At 46.0% G+C, this 15019-nt stretch overlaps 1 protein-coding gene across 7 annotated transcripts; it reads left to right on the forward strand.

Moving 5' to 3' along the window:
* The first annotated feature begins 410 nt into the window (after positions 1–410).
* Positions 411–12316, forward strand: LOC116948692 (transformer-2 sex-determining protein-like). 7 transcript variants are annotated; one of them, XM_032965639.2, is made up of 8 exons: positions 411–569; positions 3347–3444; positions 4065–4227; positions 5144–5353; positions 7474–7589; positions 8809–8988; positions 10136–10212; positions 10981–12316. In XM_032965639.2, the coding sequence occupies exons 1-8, from the start codon at positions 531–533 to the stop codon at positions 10989–10991; spliced, it is 894 nt and encodes a 297-aa protein (XP_032821530.1). In that variant the 5' UTR covers positions 411–530; the 3' UTR covers positions 10992–12316. The 7 variants fall into 7 exon arrangements, with proteins under 7 accessions (XP_032821530.1, XP_032821533.1, XP_032821534.1 ...); XM_032965642.2 differs by having other exon boundaries at positions 8809–8982; XM_032965643.2 differs by having other exon boundaries at positions 8824–8988.
* Positions 12317–15019: the final 2703 nt, after the last annotated feature.

A 15019-nucleotide genomic window follows, 5' to 3' on the forward strand; every position in this document is an offset into this window, starting at 1 on the left:
GCCATGATGATTACCTTAACCGGTCCTGGACCTCCCCTAGGTCGACTCAGCCTCAAATGAGCACCTCGTGCGGTGTGTAGGTAAACATCGCCACCTTGGGGAGACAAAGGCGGCCGGGGCGTGGTGCTGGCCACCCATCGTGTGCCACAGTTCCAGCCTTCACATCACAGGGGGGCTGGCTTACTCGTTAACAGCACTGACCCCCCAACAATCTGCTACAGGCTGCACGGGGTAGCGGGGTGGTGGTGGTGGTGGCGGGGGGCGAATCTTCGAATCGTTCCGCGATTCTTCATCGACAAACACATCGCCGATTAATCGTCGCGATTAAACAATCGGCGGGCGGCGCTCGGACCAATCACAGCTCCGCTTAAAAGATCGCTCCGCCCACGCCCGCGGTGGGAGCCAATGAGCGCGCTCGTTAGTGGCGCGGGCAGGTTTGCTTGGCGGGGTTTTTTTTTAGGGGTCGCGCTCGCCTCTCTCCCGTCGCGATTTTTGTTTCTCTCTCTCGTTCAGGTTACTCGGCTTCAACCATGAGCGACGCCGAGGATGGCATCACGTTCGAGACCAGGGTAAGCGAGAGTTTTCATACACGTCTCGCCGGTTTGTTTGTTGTAAAGTAGCGACGACGATGTGTTTTTTTATTTGTCTTTGCCAAACCATCACCCCCCCCCACAACCAGCTCTTTTTTATCGCTCTCTTGCGCAGAGGCCTTCTAGCCTAGGCCCCCGCATGGTGCGACTGAACGGCGTTTTAACACGAGCAGTTTTACGTTAAAAATGATTTTTTTTTTTTACACACAATGATCGCTGCCGCAGTTTGTTATTAATACAGTTGTGAACGTGTTTTTTTTGTTGTTAATAGTGAAAACGAGTTAGCTAGCGGCTGTTGATGAGGGCCGAGTGCTGCGCCTGAAGGCCCCGAATGAGCCTGCTTCGAGAGCTAGGCAATGAGCCGTGCGTGCGTGCGGAGGTTGCTACATCGCAGCGTCGTGAGACTCTGCGATGGACTTTTAGACACCTTCGGCACTTAATTGATCGTAACTGCCAATTACAATTTATTTGAAAACATTTTTTTAAATAAATAAATCCGACGACATCTCGTCCCACCGTGTAATGTGTTAGAGCAACCCGCACGCAGGGTGGTGGAGGGGGAGGGGAGTTTCCAAAAACATGTTACGCCAGTTGCGGGAAAAAGAAAAAAAACCTCACCAGGAAGTTTTGTTATTAAATTATAAAAAAGGCACTCGAGTGCAAACTGTGTGGATGTGTTTGCTTAGCATTCCGCGATCTAATGAGATGGAAAACTTTCTGGATGGTTTAGTTCGTAGGGCTGAGCCTGGATAGTTATCGAATTGGGGTGACCCACCATGCATAAAAAAATACACCGAGGGGTAACGTTGAGGGCAGAGCAGCAGCAAATCCATTGTTGCGATCTGCTCCCACGTGTACGCCTTCGCTTTTGCCAGCCCGCACTGACAAAAGTGGTGAAGTATGGTCAACAAAATCCCAACCGACCCGCGTGGCGTGGGAAGTTCATTGTGTCCAGCATTTGGTTGATAATGAGCTGGATTTATTTTTTGGCAAGATCATTGAAAATAACGATCGTGTATACATGGTTAGAAGGAGAATAACACTGACAATATAGAAAACATGGTACACTTGTTTTTTTCATAATTGACGTTGCATGTTTTTGGAATCAGGATTTATTAGTTTCTGTATTATATGGATGCTGGCAGCCTCCAAGCAGGTTAGAGCTCGCTTTGACAATATATCTATTTTTTTCAGTGCAAATCTGAGACCAGTTTAACCGTAATAAATAGCGTTTTATTCCAATCCACTGCGAACCAATTGCACCTCACCCCTCCCCAAGGGGGGAAGTTATTAAATACAGTATAGCAATAATACAGACGTAAATAATAAACCAAGGTAGCCTGGATACAGCAGTTCTATGCCAACACGGTCAACTGTATGTAGTTCCATTTTAAATTAGGATTATTTTAAATGCTTTGCCATTACTGCAGATGTACAAATCAATATCTACAATGCAAGAGTAACTGGATATCGGCACACCTTATGAATTATTATACAAAGCAACGCATTTTTACGTTAAACTGGTGGGCTTGAATGCAAAGGGAAATTTCTGATACAAACACAATTTGGATATCCAGCACCTCCCATTAGCACAGTTGGCTACGTAGGGTGCCAAATAAATTCAAGACGCGACATCGCCTGCCCTTGGCCCCAAGGGGTGCGCATATATCCAGCTTCTACTGTACTGTACATTGGTTTCACTTCGCAATGACTAGAGGCGAAGTAGTACTGTAGTGACTGCATTATTGCACAGGCACGTTAGACTCAAGGATGCTTGTCTGGTTGGTATAAAGTGTGTACTTTAGCCGTGTTTACTGTTTTTTACTGCATTTTTATACGCTAAGTGCTTAAACGCCTAAAATACTCATGCCTAAAGGCCTTTACGCCAGTGACAAACATGCTCACTCTCTGCCATAGTTGTGTAACGTAAATTAAAATCTAAGTCTTTTGACAGACGTAAAGTCGTATCGAAACTGTTCTTGTGCTTGCACCGTTTGTGGCTTCCTTACATGGAAGAAATGTGTTTGTAAAGAACAAATATAGACGTTTGTGAATCTAAATGGTGTAATGTTAAAATAATCACCCGCGAGTGTAATTAACTGACAGTGCAGCACTGTGTTTAAAGTCAACCACGCTGTTTGTCTGCCTTACTGGCTCACCATTTAAATTGTTGGTATTCTTTTTCTTGTAAAGGTTAATCTCGGTGGCGAATTGGAAGAAAGCTTTCCAAGCTTGGGGAAGATATCCTGACATCTAGAATAATTGAACATTGGAGAAAGAATTTGCAGAGGGTTAATTGAGTTTGAAGCTTGAAAAAAAGAAAAGAAGGTTCAGATAGAAGCAGATGCATGGTACGGTAATCAGGCGTGAAGAATGTGAATGTTGTCATTGCGTGAACATGTGAAGAAACTGGTGCATTGGTAAGGCACATTCATGCGATACGGCAAATGCAAAACCCGCGGGCATGTTGGATTATTGACACCATGATAATATTGATAACTTGTAAAATTGTAATGAACAAAACCTCTGCCCGTGTAGTGCGTGCATGCATGCATCATACTACTACTCCCAAATGTTGTCTTCACAGTCCCCACGTGGATATCGGTAGCGCTAACATGCACTCATCTATCACAGTTTGCAGTTTTGTCATCAGCACATGACTCGAGGGCTCATTATTTTTCTCTTTAAAGCCACTGGTTGTATTTCCCCGTGCAAACTGCATTCTCCGCTGAGTATTGCTCCCTTTCTGCTGTTAGAATTCGCTTTTGAAGTCCAAAAGCAGAAGTCCTGCAACACGCAGGTCCAAAAGTGCGTCTCGCTCCAAGTCCAGATCTCGCTCCCGTTCCAAATCCAGGTGAGTTTATAGATTGTTTTTAACTGTGGCACATATTTACGAATTGCATACATTTTTTTAAAGTCCCATGATATTTATTGACAGTTGTGAGTTGACATGTTAAATTGTAGGATCCTGTGCATTCTTGAATGCCGTAATTTTTACTATCTGAATTGGCATAATGCTGGCAATGAAGAAAAAATCGCTTTTAATTTCATCTTAATTGAAACGTTTTAGTTGCCATAATATTTTTAAGGTCCCAATAGTGCTTGTATATAAGTTTACGATAAACAGTTTGTGTATATGAGCATGTATGTGCTTTGAGTAGGCTGGCCACACCACCCCTTAATGCCTATACCAGCTTTAAATCGTTAGCATAATTTCTTAAGAAGCTTGCATTGGTACACAATCTTGCCATGTTACTGGCATATGTATACTATCATTTTCTTTGTGTTTTTGCATCCGGTTGTGTTTATCTGCCTGTCTTCTCACTCTGTGAACCCGTAACTGGGTCTGCCTGCGACCTGCCAACTATCCCTCGGCATTCACTTAGCTTCAATATGCCGCCGAGCCTGGCACAAGCGCCGCGATGACGTTGTTTGTCGTCGATTTTAATTGTGTGGGCGCGCGCGTATACGCAGCAGGTCGCGCTCCAGGTCACGGCACAGCTCGTACCGGCGCTACTCTCGTTCCCGCTCTCGCTCCCGTTCCCGCCGCCGCCACCGCTCGCGCTCTCACTCGCGCCGCCGCCGCAGCTTCACCAACTCGCCCTTCTCAAACCGTCGCCGGCACCAGGGAGACCGGGTAATGCGCAGCGCCGGACACGTCACCTCCGGCCGTCCTGACACTTGGAGGGGAACCGGATGGCAACTTGCTCCTTGCCTCCCGGGAGGGGCTGTGGTTTCAGAATTGTATTTGTGGCCTGGTATTCGTCTCTTCTCTGGGGACCGGTTTTTGAGTTATAGTTGCATTAACCAAGGAAAGCCTCACTGATCCCTGATGACTTTTAAAGGAGTGTCCTGCTTTTGGGGAATTGACCCATTCCCGGGATTGTTTATCATTCAAGGTTATGTCGTTCACAGGTTATATTATGATCGTTGACATTTTTGGTCATCTTTAATATCCAACTTTTTCAAGGAATACTTGTTAACCTGTGGCTATTAATGAAACAGTTGAGTCTAATATGTATTTCTCAATTATCCTTCATGTATCATGAGTATGTAGTTTTAATAAATTGTAAATAATTGATTAATACATTTGTGATGTTAATGGATTTTAAGCTAAATGATTTATTTTAAGCAATGATTGCATGCATAATTATAAGCCTTGGAAGTTTAATCATGTTACCAATTAATTGATTACGATTTATTAGTCACATTGTTTCCAATTAGTATTCATTATAGTTCACGTTACCCCTGCAGCCATGAGAGGCACTGACTTACAACGGTGTTAAAAAAGATATAAATTATTAATCAAATCGCAGCACCAAATCTTTCAAATGAAACCAACGTTGTAGGGTAGGGGGGAAGTGAATCACTACAGGCATATGTATTCGATCACCTAAATGTAAAATCACTTTCAATAAAGACGTATTAATAGACTTTGGAAATTAACTTACGTGACGTAAGCTGGGATATAATGGGATTTACAGACGTCAGCAGAGGTTACAGTTCTGCTGGAATGATGGTAGCATCCGGTGAGCAGCGATGGATGTTTGCAGTGCGCGTATAACGCCCGACAGGGAAACCCGGAGCCCAACACGTGCCTGGGCGTGTTTGGCCTGAGCCTGTACACGACGGAGCATGATCTGCGCGAGGTGTTTGGCCGCTACGGCCCCGTGGCTGATGTCAACGTGGTGTACGACCAGCAGTCAGGCCGCCCGCGTGGCTTCGCGTTTGTCTACATGCAGAACATGGAGGACTCCAAGGAGGTGAGCGCTGCAATTTAATATCGTTGTACGTGCCTGTCGGCGTGAAACGGTCCGGGCAAATACCCTCGAGCGGTGCACTAGAGAGAGCTCCCTTTCGTCAAGGCCTTTCCACCAGCAGTGGTGTGAGCAAGCAACTTCAGGGCTACACCGTTAGAGTTTGCCTTTTTCTCACGAATGAAAGAGTGTAACGTCCAGTCCTTTTGTCCCCATGCCGTGATGTCATTGTTTTATTATGCCTCGCCATACCGGTTCAGTTTGCTTTGGAGGGGTGTGGCAGGACCTGTTCAGATATCATTCGCCCCACTGGTATAAGCTGTTTGGGTGTTGAATTCCGGTTGTCTGGTTCATAGCGTGGCATGCTAACCACTGCACCGCTTCCACACTCCGTTATCACTATATGTGTTTAGCATATCTAGATTTGCAAAGACCCAGTGTTCTTGCCATTAGATCTTTCATATATCTTCTGAAATGTCTTCTGCCAGGTAATATTCTTGGCCTGTGATTAGTGTAAGAGTTTAAGGAATAGTCAATAGCCATGCATTAATAGCACATTATTCATTGTCTCTTTGTTATCCTTATCAGCTGCACAGCAAATACCGCCGAATAGGAGCTTCTCTAGTTCAGTACAAAGAAAGATTAGACCCAGTAAGCATTATAGAAGGGACGGTATGGTAATTAAATAATTGTAGGTTCCTTCCCTTATTTTCCGAGTTACCCGGTGTGGCTTGATCTTGTAAACAGTGTCATATAATCTTTATATCCACACAAATTAGCAAACATAAATTAGCAAAGACAAATAACTTGTTTGATTCCACACTAGCACATAGGGGACTGGTCAAATTTAAATTGATCAACACAAGACCTGATTGATCAACCTTAGAGACATTAAGCCATGGGACTGCAACAAGACCAGTTCGTTTTTTAAAAATTGATTACTGTTCAAGAGTGACTCAATATCGATGCACACTCGGTCAATTACAATCAATGTTGACCAATATTATCAGATTATGTTTTATGTTCATCAGTCGATGAACAAGTGTACATGCAGAACAATAGAACTTAGTGTGTAGTCTATTTTGAATGATAGCTGTAATTGCTTCCAATCGATTTGCCTTTGTCCATAAAAAAAAATTGTAGTTGTCTAAAACAGCATTGAGTAATGGGTTGTGGTTATAACTGATGAACTACATGTGCGATGGGACTTCTACATATTGTTGTACTTGTGAAGTAATTGGTTGCTGAACGATTGGACATTTTTTGACCACCTCTATGCAGTCTCCCCACGTGTGCAGTTCTGGACTGTGCGATTAAATATATTTTCTATACTCGTTGAACTTTTGCTCCTAATTTTCTGCTAAGTGTTGCATGCATACCCTTTTGCGTTTGTCCACCCGAGTTGAGCCAGTATAGAGTGCTCACGATGTGGGTGGGTTTTCGCTGGCTGTTTTGTGCTGAGCGCGCAAACAAGCCGTGATATGCTGGCCTCAAAAGGCACCTCAATCTAGTTCAGGGCCATGGGTGGGACAAATGATGCAATAGTTGCATGTGCCGATAGTACACCGAGAACACGGCACCACCACAATGTGTACAACGTATCTTAACTATGTAATTGTGTGGAACGTGAATGGCGTGGCTCCGCTTGTGCCGTTGAAATCTGACTTGGTGTGGCCCTGGCGCGGCACGGTTGTACATTTTGACAGAGGGAATAGAACGCTTAAGGGCGCCACTGTGGCGAGATCTTATCCCCCTCACCTGGAATACATGAGGTCGTGGGTTCGATCCTGACCCTGATGCTTGTATATTTGGAGTTTGCAAATTCTCCCTGTGGTCGTATGGGTGTTTCTCCGGACCCTCTTGTTTTTCTCTCCACATTTAGAATCAATGTGCATTTCGTGTGTTTGACGCCTGTAAATTTCCATGTAATAGGCCGCTTTGTTGAACTATCATTTGTGATAGCCAAGTCGCTTCTGAAAAAGAGCTATAGTTTAGCGGGCCTTACTTGGTAGAATAAAAAATGTTTTGTTTTAGATTTCGAGAGCCCCTATCAGATGTGTGTTCTTTGCAATGAAACCGCGGTCGCCCCGTTCCCCTCGCCCCCCCCCCCCCATCGTTACCCCAAGGCTAAGGAGCGAGTGAATGGAATGGAGCTGGATGGACGCAACATCCGCGTTGACTTCTCCATCACGAAACGTGCGCACACCCCGACGCCCGGTATCTACATGGGGCGTCCCAGCTTGTGAGTTACGCCCCTTGTCTGGCCGTGCGCACAGCTCGCACGGATGTCATGTACGCTATGTATGTAGTGTTCGATTCCACTCGGACAACGGTTGTCTTTCTTCAAACACCGCTTTATTTACAACTCTCAGCATGTCCTCCACTTTCCACAGTATCCTGGTCGCCACGGCTCGCTCGCCGTGATTCACTCGACTCGCTCGCCACCTTTGTCTCTCCACTGCTAACTACTTCGTCCCTGCTCTCCGCTATCACCGTCACTATGATCTCTCCACCTTCAACTTCCTCACCAAGCAACTCCGCACACAGCGACTTCGCACACAGCGACTCCACACACAGCGTCTTCACACACAGCGTCTTTGCACTCCGCAACTCCACCCTTCAACTCTTAACTCCAACTCCCCAACTTCAACAACCTCCGTCTCCAAGCTCTCCAAACTCCCAACTCCTACTCCTCCCGTTTCTCCTCACGTCCCCCAATTTATCCCCGCTCTCATTACGCCCCAATTGATTAACCCGCGTCCCAACGGCACTGCGCGTGACCGTACACCTGTTTCTCCTCCAGACCTTTAGGCGCCACTCTAGCCCTGGCAACAGCACCAACCAATCACAACCGTCCACGGCTACCCCAGCTTAATTGCCCCAACATAACCTGCACTGTATTCGCCTTTGCTACAGGCTGACCCACGATAACCCGTACTGTCTGTGTGATCATGTAATCACGCTGTTTGTACCACGCACCTTCCTACTCCACTACATATATACCATTTAGATGCTCCAGAAAGTGAGCCACACCCCAAACTTGTGTCCGGCATCAATAAATGTGTATAAATCTGGTCACACACACACACCCACTGGCTAATGAGAAGCACGCGAAATTCTTGCTTTAAAATAGAGGCGAAGAGTACGTCCTAAAATTATCCGGAGAGCATGGTAATTATAACTTTAAAAAAAAAAATTTGCCCTAATTTTATCCTGATTGTGCTATCGGCATCTTGTCGCGAAACAAAGAATACGTTTTTAGATCTCCGGCCAGAGGAGTGCAAACCCATCGTGCTTGCAGAAAGAACAACCCGTGGAAGCGGCTATCTACAGCTCTCTCTCTCTCTCTCAGAGATCCGTTCCAGTGGCTCGGAGTGTGGTGGGTAGGGGGGGGGGGGTTTGTGTGTGTTGGCGGATTTACCTGACTGTGTCCGCGCGCCTCTACATCCCTTGGCGCGCAGCCCCCCGAGGCGCAGAGAAGGCCATGAGCGTGGAGGCTACGACCGTGGGGATCGCTACGATCGTGGGGAACGTGGCGGCGGGTACCACAGTCGCGGCGGGTACGATCGCGGCGGATACGATCGCTACGAGGAGCGGGACTACGACCACAGGCACAGCCACAGCAGCTATGGACGGTACAGGTACTGCCTCGACACTTAATGAGTGTTCAGTGGCAGTGAGAAGGGCAGTTGGCAAATGTGGATTGTGTTTGGTAAGGAGTGTGTGCTACCTGTGTGTGTGTGCAGTCCTCTGTTCATTTGGGCTTCTTAATTCTGTTGGCCACATGTTTTGCTTGAGCGCAGATTATTGACTTGTAACCAAATACAATTTTGCAAACATTTAAATGGCATAGATATTACAAGAAGTTATTATAAAGTGCTATACAATGAGGTGCACCTCAAACAAAAATACCCCGAATGCACCCAATCCCATCTATCTCAGAAGTCAAGCGGTTGTAAAATGAATTTTGTTTGGATGGGTGATCGCGTACCAAGAAGATGGTCTTCTTAGGACTTTGGGGGCTCTGCTGTGGGCAGAGCAGTGCACAAAATCCATAGGTGTTGCAGTACCTTTGTGCTTCCCAATCCAACCTCCCTGCCTTCATGAACGCACACACTGACCAGTGCAGTGGAGTATGGTCAAATAACCACTACAAAAGGCCTGAGGAGGCCCTCATCTAGCAGGGGATTTACATACAGGTGACTGGGTGGTGCAGGGTATTCTTGATGACAGGCTGGTGAATACAATTTCGGAGCACTGAGCCGGCACTGCCGAGGTTGTGGATTCGAATCTGGGCTGGACACATTCTAAGTTGTGCTGATCCACTGTCTTCTTTGAGAGTTCTAAATGGAAATGTTTACCATATGACATGATATGTAAAAAAAATAGGGATGTAAATAGAATAAAATAGCAACCATGTCATCCTTTAAATCTTTGGCTCATAGCCATGTGATTTATTTAGCATGCGTAGAATATAATTGGTTATTTAAAATACAAAATGTGTGCCAACGAAATTAAGATCAATTGAACGGAGGACTGCACATGGGTGGCACGCGTGAACATAGGATCACAACGTTTCCAAGACCAGTAAAATTGTCTACACTAGTGTTTCATTAACCAACAGTACAGCTCATAATGACATTGGATAGTTAAGGTATACTAAAATAAATAAAAACTAAGCACTATTATTTTCATTGCTATAGTTACACATAATATACTATTTGTGTTGTCTGAGAACTTTGTTGGTAGTTTGTGCCATTATCTGACGGATGTTCTTGTCTTTACCAGGAAGCGCTCCCCATCTCCGTACTACGGCCGGGGGGGAGGCTATCACTCGCGCTCACGCTCTCGCTCGTATTCCCCGCGTGAGTACTTTTTTTTTAATTGAACATGTGCCACCTACTATCACACGAATTATGAAGGGACAAAGGTAAAAAGAAAATGGAACCAAACTGTAAACTGCAGAAAGAAGCATGGAGAGATGCGTGCGTGGAACTACGCCGAGAGACAGAAAGAGAAACACTTGGAGGAGAGCATGCGTAGGTTAGGCAGTCTGACTGTTAAAATGTAAGTGGCCTTAGAAGTGATGATCTACGGTCAAGAAACGTGGAGTGGCAGCCAAGTGATGGAACGTATTCGAGAGGACTTCAACCAAGGGGTTAAAGCGCTAAAGCCAACTCGTGCGCAGGTACTTGGTGGATCATTTGATACGGTAATGGCTTGGGAAAGCCTTTGTCCATTCGTTGATTGGTCACACCATTGTGATGGCACACACAGGTTAGTCCAGCGTGTTGGATGCAGGATCGGTTGATTATCCTGACGTGTGCATCTGACATGGCTGATACATGGCAAGTCTTGTTAATATTCTTGGTTCTTTCGGTAATGAATATGAATCCCTGCAGTCACGAAAGCTTTAAATTGAAATTTAAGTCTTATTAAGTTGTACAAAACTAGCATATACGTGAGTTTATCCATTGAGGAGCCATGAAAAACTCCACTTTTGCACTTTTCAGGGGCATGAAGGTTTTTAAATTTTGTCCCATGCTATTTTATTTGGCATTGTATTTGCTTGACTGAATCTGTCCAATTGTGTTTTGTTTGTCCCATTAATGTTTTTTTATTTGTTTTACCAGGTCGATACTGAGGAATTCAAGTTTAAACACCAATTCTCAACACCAGTGCAGTATCATGTGCTGTTACGTCCAGTGGTTTTTTTTAATTGAGACATTTTGTATGTCATTTTGTTCACATGTTACTACTTGGCCACGTTTACCCCTATTTTGTAAATTCCAATTGTGCTCCTTAGTTGTGATTTTTCTGAATAGCAAAGTTTGTGCACATGAGTTTTCATGTTGAGTGGGCGCTGCTGTTTGGAGCGACATGGTGGTCTGTCCCGGGGACGCGCCCTGGGTTGAGTAAAAAAAAGTTGCACGAGTAAAAATCACACTTGTGCAGAGGTTGCTAATTACTGTGCTTTCTACGCTTTTTACAGCGAATGTTAAAATTATGTTGAACTTTCTAGCTAGTGAAGAATGAGGTTGTTATTTCATGGTGAGCATTGTATGACTATAAATGCATAACACATGCAAGAAGGGCAATACAGCCATGCGGAATCACCGCAGTCCCTTTGTCCTGTGACCTCTTAACCTTTTTAAAGGCTCCTAGTGATGTCTCTGGCCCTCCAGTTGCAAACCCCTCCCTTATTCTACACCTCATTCTCACAAGAGCACAGCAGCACTTGAATAGCAGTCTGTATAGGTTATAATTAGTTCTTGGAGACGTAGCATATAACAAATATAAAGCAGGTGCTGCTTGGATTGTTGCATCACAACCTCGAGGGATGGGTGACAGCTTGGGGAGTGGATTGATTGATGGTGAGGAGCCAAAAGGTACATGGCCTTGATAACATGGGCTGGCACGTGGGAATGCTTTTGGTTATGTTGGATAAGGTGACGCTGATAAATCATTACAACTCAACACCAAGTTTAGTTTACATCGGCTTAGATTTCAATAATTGACTTGCTTATATATGGATGGAATGCATCAAAACAAATTTGGGAAATTGCATCTCAAACTGAACATTGTACACTGGTGTTTTGTTAGGATTGTAATCACTCATTTAATATTGCAAGTATCCAGTTAACTTTAAATGGCCTGTAGAAATGTAGGCTTAAGCTGCGTGGCATTAATTCAACTCTTTGCCATTTGTAGATAAAAATGTTGACCTTTCATTGGTATTAAGAATTGTTCAATTGGGCAGACAACCGAAACCAGATGAATAATTTCATGCAATTAAACTTTTTTTTTAATCTTCCTGGCAAATATTGAGGTTGAATGAATGTTGCTACATTTGCTGATCTACACTTTGATCTGCTTAATCTTAAGTGCTACATTACAAGAATGGTTAACATTTAATGTCCATGCTTTGTTTTTGTTGTTTGGTTTTAATAAACTTTAATATCTAGTCTGTTGGTGGAGTTTGTGTACGCTGCTATTTTGTGTATCGTGAGGAATTGGCGCGGTGTACAGTGTATAGCGTTTTGTTTTTATTTCCAGACATCACTCACAGTCCTCACTAATAATATACATCCTGGTAATCGCCAGGCTCATGAAGAGCCTTCACTCACAGGACAGCTCTACATCATTTCTTTGTCATGACCATGCAGAAGCCCGTTTTCACCAGCTTACTCAATTCTTCTTGCGGGAGATTGAGAGGGCTCGCCCTAAAGGGCCACGGCCATTGTTATTTGACAGACCCATGGTGTACACCAATTGTGTGGAGGCACAACCGCTGCCCATTGTTCGGTTCAGCGCGTTGGGCCTTACTGCAGGACCAGTGGCAAGTGAGAAATTATCGGCAGGCCCAATTTGCAGTCAACTTCCCTTGACGCTTGGTGTCTGTGGTCGCCTTGCCGTACACTGATCATTTGGAGATGGACGCCTGAGCAAAGGATTGGGCTCCGTGAAATGGGCCAGTGGCAGGGCAGGCCCCTAGTGGACATGGAGAGTTGTTTCCCCTGCTAGGTAAGATGTATACAGAGTTGAGATTGCACGCATGCCTGCACATCCTTTTCAATGGTAGCTTCTGGGCAAGTTGTGATTGCACATGTCCACCTTTTTTGTAGTACGTCGGAGCGCTGACTTGTCTCAGTTACGTTGGCACAGTCTACTATGCAGAGGATATCCCTTTCGGGAACTATAAAAGTCCATGTTTACATCACTAACGTTGACATCTTACATTCACAATCTGTACAGCGTTTGCAGATCAATTTTGTATACATAACCCGTTAAACTTAGGTGAGTAAGTACCTCCATGCCGTGTGAGTTGTGGGGGCTATTTGACCATACTTTACCACGCTGGTCAGTGGGTTGAAGCTGAGTGGCATAGAAAGGGTTGTAGAGACACCGTACAATTGATCCTCTGCCCTGTGAAGCCGATAAAAAAAAAACTTAGTTGTGCGTGGTCACCTATCCCAAGCGGACGTGGTGTATTCTGGATGATTTGGTCATGATGCCGATAATGTATACAATTCCATAACAGTTATAATTGACGTTACTGTGGAGCTTAGTACATTTTGGCTTCTTCACATGCATCGGTTTAAAACTGTGTGCGCAAATGGTAATACTGGTGCGTTGACGAGTTTGCAATGAAAAAGAGGGCTTCGGTGCCACTTCGCACCAGCAGACGGCGCCATGGTCCGAGTGGGCTGGAAGAGGGGCATCTGGTGAAATGCGACCAGAATTTATGATGCGAAAACCACTGACGACTGGCGGCAAGGTCACAAATTACAATGTGAAATTCCAGTAGAGGGCACGCGTGAGCCCCATATACTGTCGTCCGAAACCGTTGCGGGCATGGCTGGGATTGAGGATTACCGGCGTAATAACGAGCCTATGTTATTGTACTCTCAATTCGTGTAATCCTATGAAGAATGCGAGATTGGTAGCGTGTTTTGTCCATTCGGCAATTTCATGGCCAAATCGGCGACCTCCGATGAGCACGGTTGGCTACGTATGGTGCGAAAGACGTTCAACGTGCATTCATACAAGCATTGTCGAGGCTAAACGTGTGGTGCCGCGAAGCAACTGTAAGTGCCGCGACTCCCCCCTGGCTCCCATACTGAGCACACACATACGCAGCGCACACACGGAGTGTCCTGGCGGGGGATTGCCTGGCACAACGGGTTTTAATTCGAAGGGCCCCTAGGAGGAAAGTCCCACGATTTCCCGGTGCCAGGAGATTGGCCGACCCTCGCAGGACAGGTCACATTGCGATGCTTCTGAGTTGGCGTAAAATTATATGAGCGCAATAACAAGGTTCACTGGGCCAGACGCAATGAGTCGTGCGTGACACCGGGAGGGGCGGGGGTGGAATATTAAGCGAGCAGAGCAGACCCTGTGGTCAGGGTATCGCAGCGCCACGACCTCCCCCGGCCCCAGACCAAATACACGAGCAGGGTGTGTATACGCCAACCGGACGTCCATCCAGATTAACCAGGATGTGTCGGAAATTAATGAGCACGGATGGATAGACGATAGGTCACAGAAGTAACCGTCGCAGCGCTCCATGTAAGTGAAGAAAAACGAGCGATAATCACAGGTAGGCGCATGACTGGCCATGCGGGATGACGTGACCCTGGGTTCTTTAAATCGGGGCGGGGGGGGGGATAAAAAGAGAAGCCTGGGACCGTTCAGATGAGATCTTGTCTTCAACTTCTTGGCCACCAAGATCCACTCCCTGCTGTCCTGCCTTCTCGAGCCGCTCGCAGCGTCCGTGCGACGCAAAGTTCTCTCGTCCTGCTCCCTCCGACTCTCACAGCGTCCGCGCAACGCCGTTAGTACAGCTGCGATGTACGTGATAGGGCGTCTGAGTATCTGGGGAGACTGGGCTTAGCCGTAGGCTCGCCTCTGCTTGCAGAATATTCTCTCCGGACAGTGCGGGGGTTTTTGCGCTGACAATAAAAATGAGCACAGGGCATCGGTGTCGTGTCGGTGATTTGTGTGTGGAGCGACTGCGTTGGGGAAACGCGCTGCGAGAGTGAACGCGGAGCCGCAGCACGGGCGCGCGGTCAGGTAATCGCCTGCAGGTGTGGGTGCTAGCGTGCCGCTGTCCGCTGCGTTAGCGGTGGTGTCCGCGGCTGTGCGGGTTAACTCCTTGTTGCTGTGAGCCAG

Source organism: Petromyzon marinus, chromosome 34 (assembly GCF_048934315.1).
Source record: "Petromyzon marinus isolate PM22_M1 ecotype Great Lakes invasive population chromosome 34, UKy_Petmar_22M1.pri1.0, whole genome shotgun sequence".
NCBI lineage: Eukaryota > Metazoa > Chordata > Hyperoartia > Petromyzontiformes > Petromyzontidae > Petromyzon > Petromyzon marinus.

Bases quoted from the DNA above. Each gene is read 5' to 3' on its own strand.
- LOC116948692 (XM_032965639.2), top strand. From the start codon at position 531: ATGAGCGACGCCGAGGATGGCATCACGTTCGAGACCAGG. The intron at 3,445-4,064 runs GTGAGTTTATAG...GCGTATACGCAG, and splicing joins CGCTCCCGTTCCAAATCCAG to CAGGTCGCGCTCCAGGTCAC. The intron at 7,590-8,808 runs GTGAGTTACGCC...CTTGGCGCGCAG, and splicing joins TACATGGGGCGTCCCAGCTT to CCCCCCGAGGCGCAGAGAAG.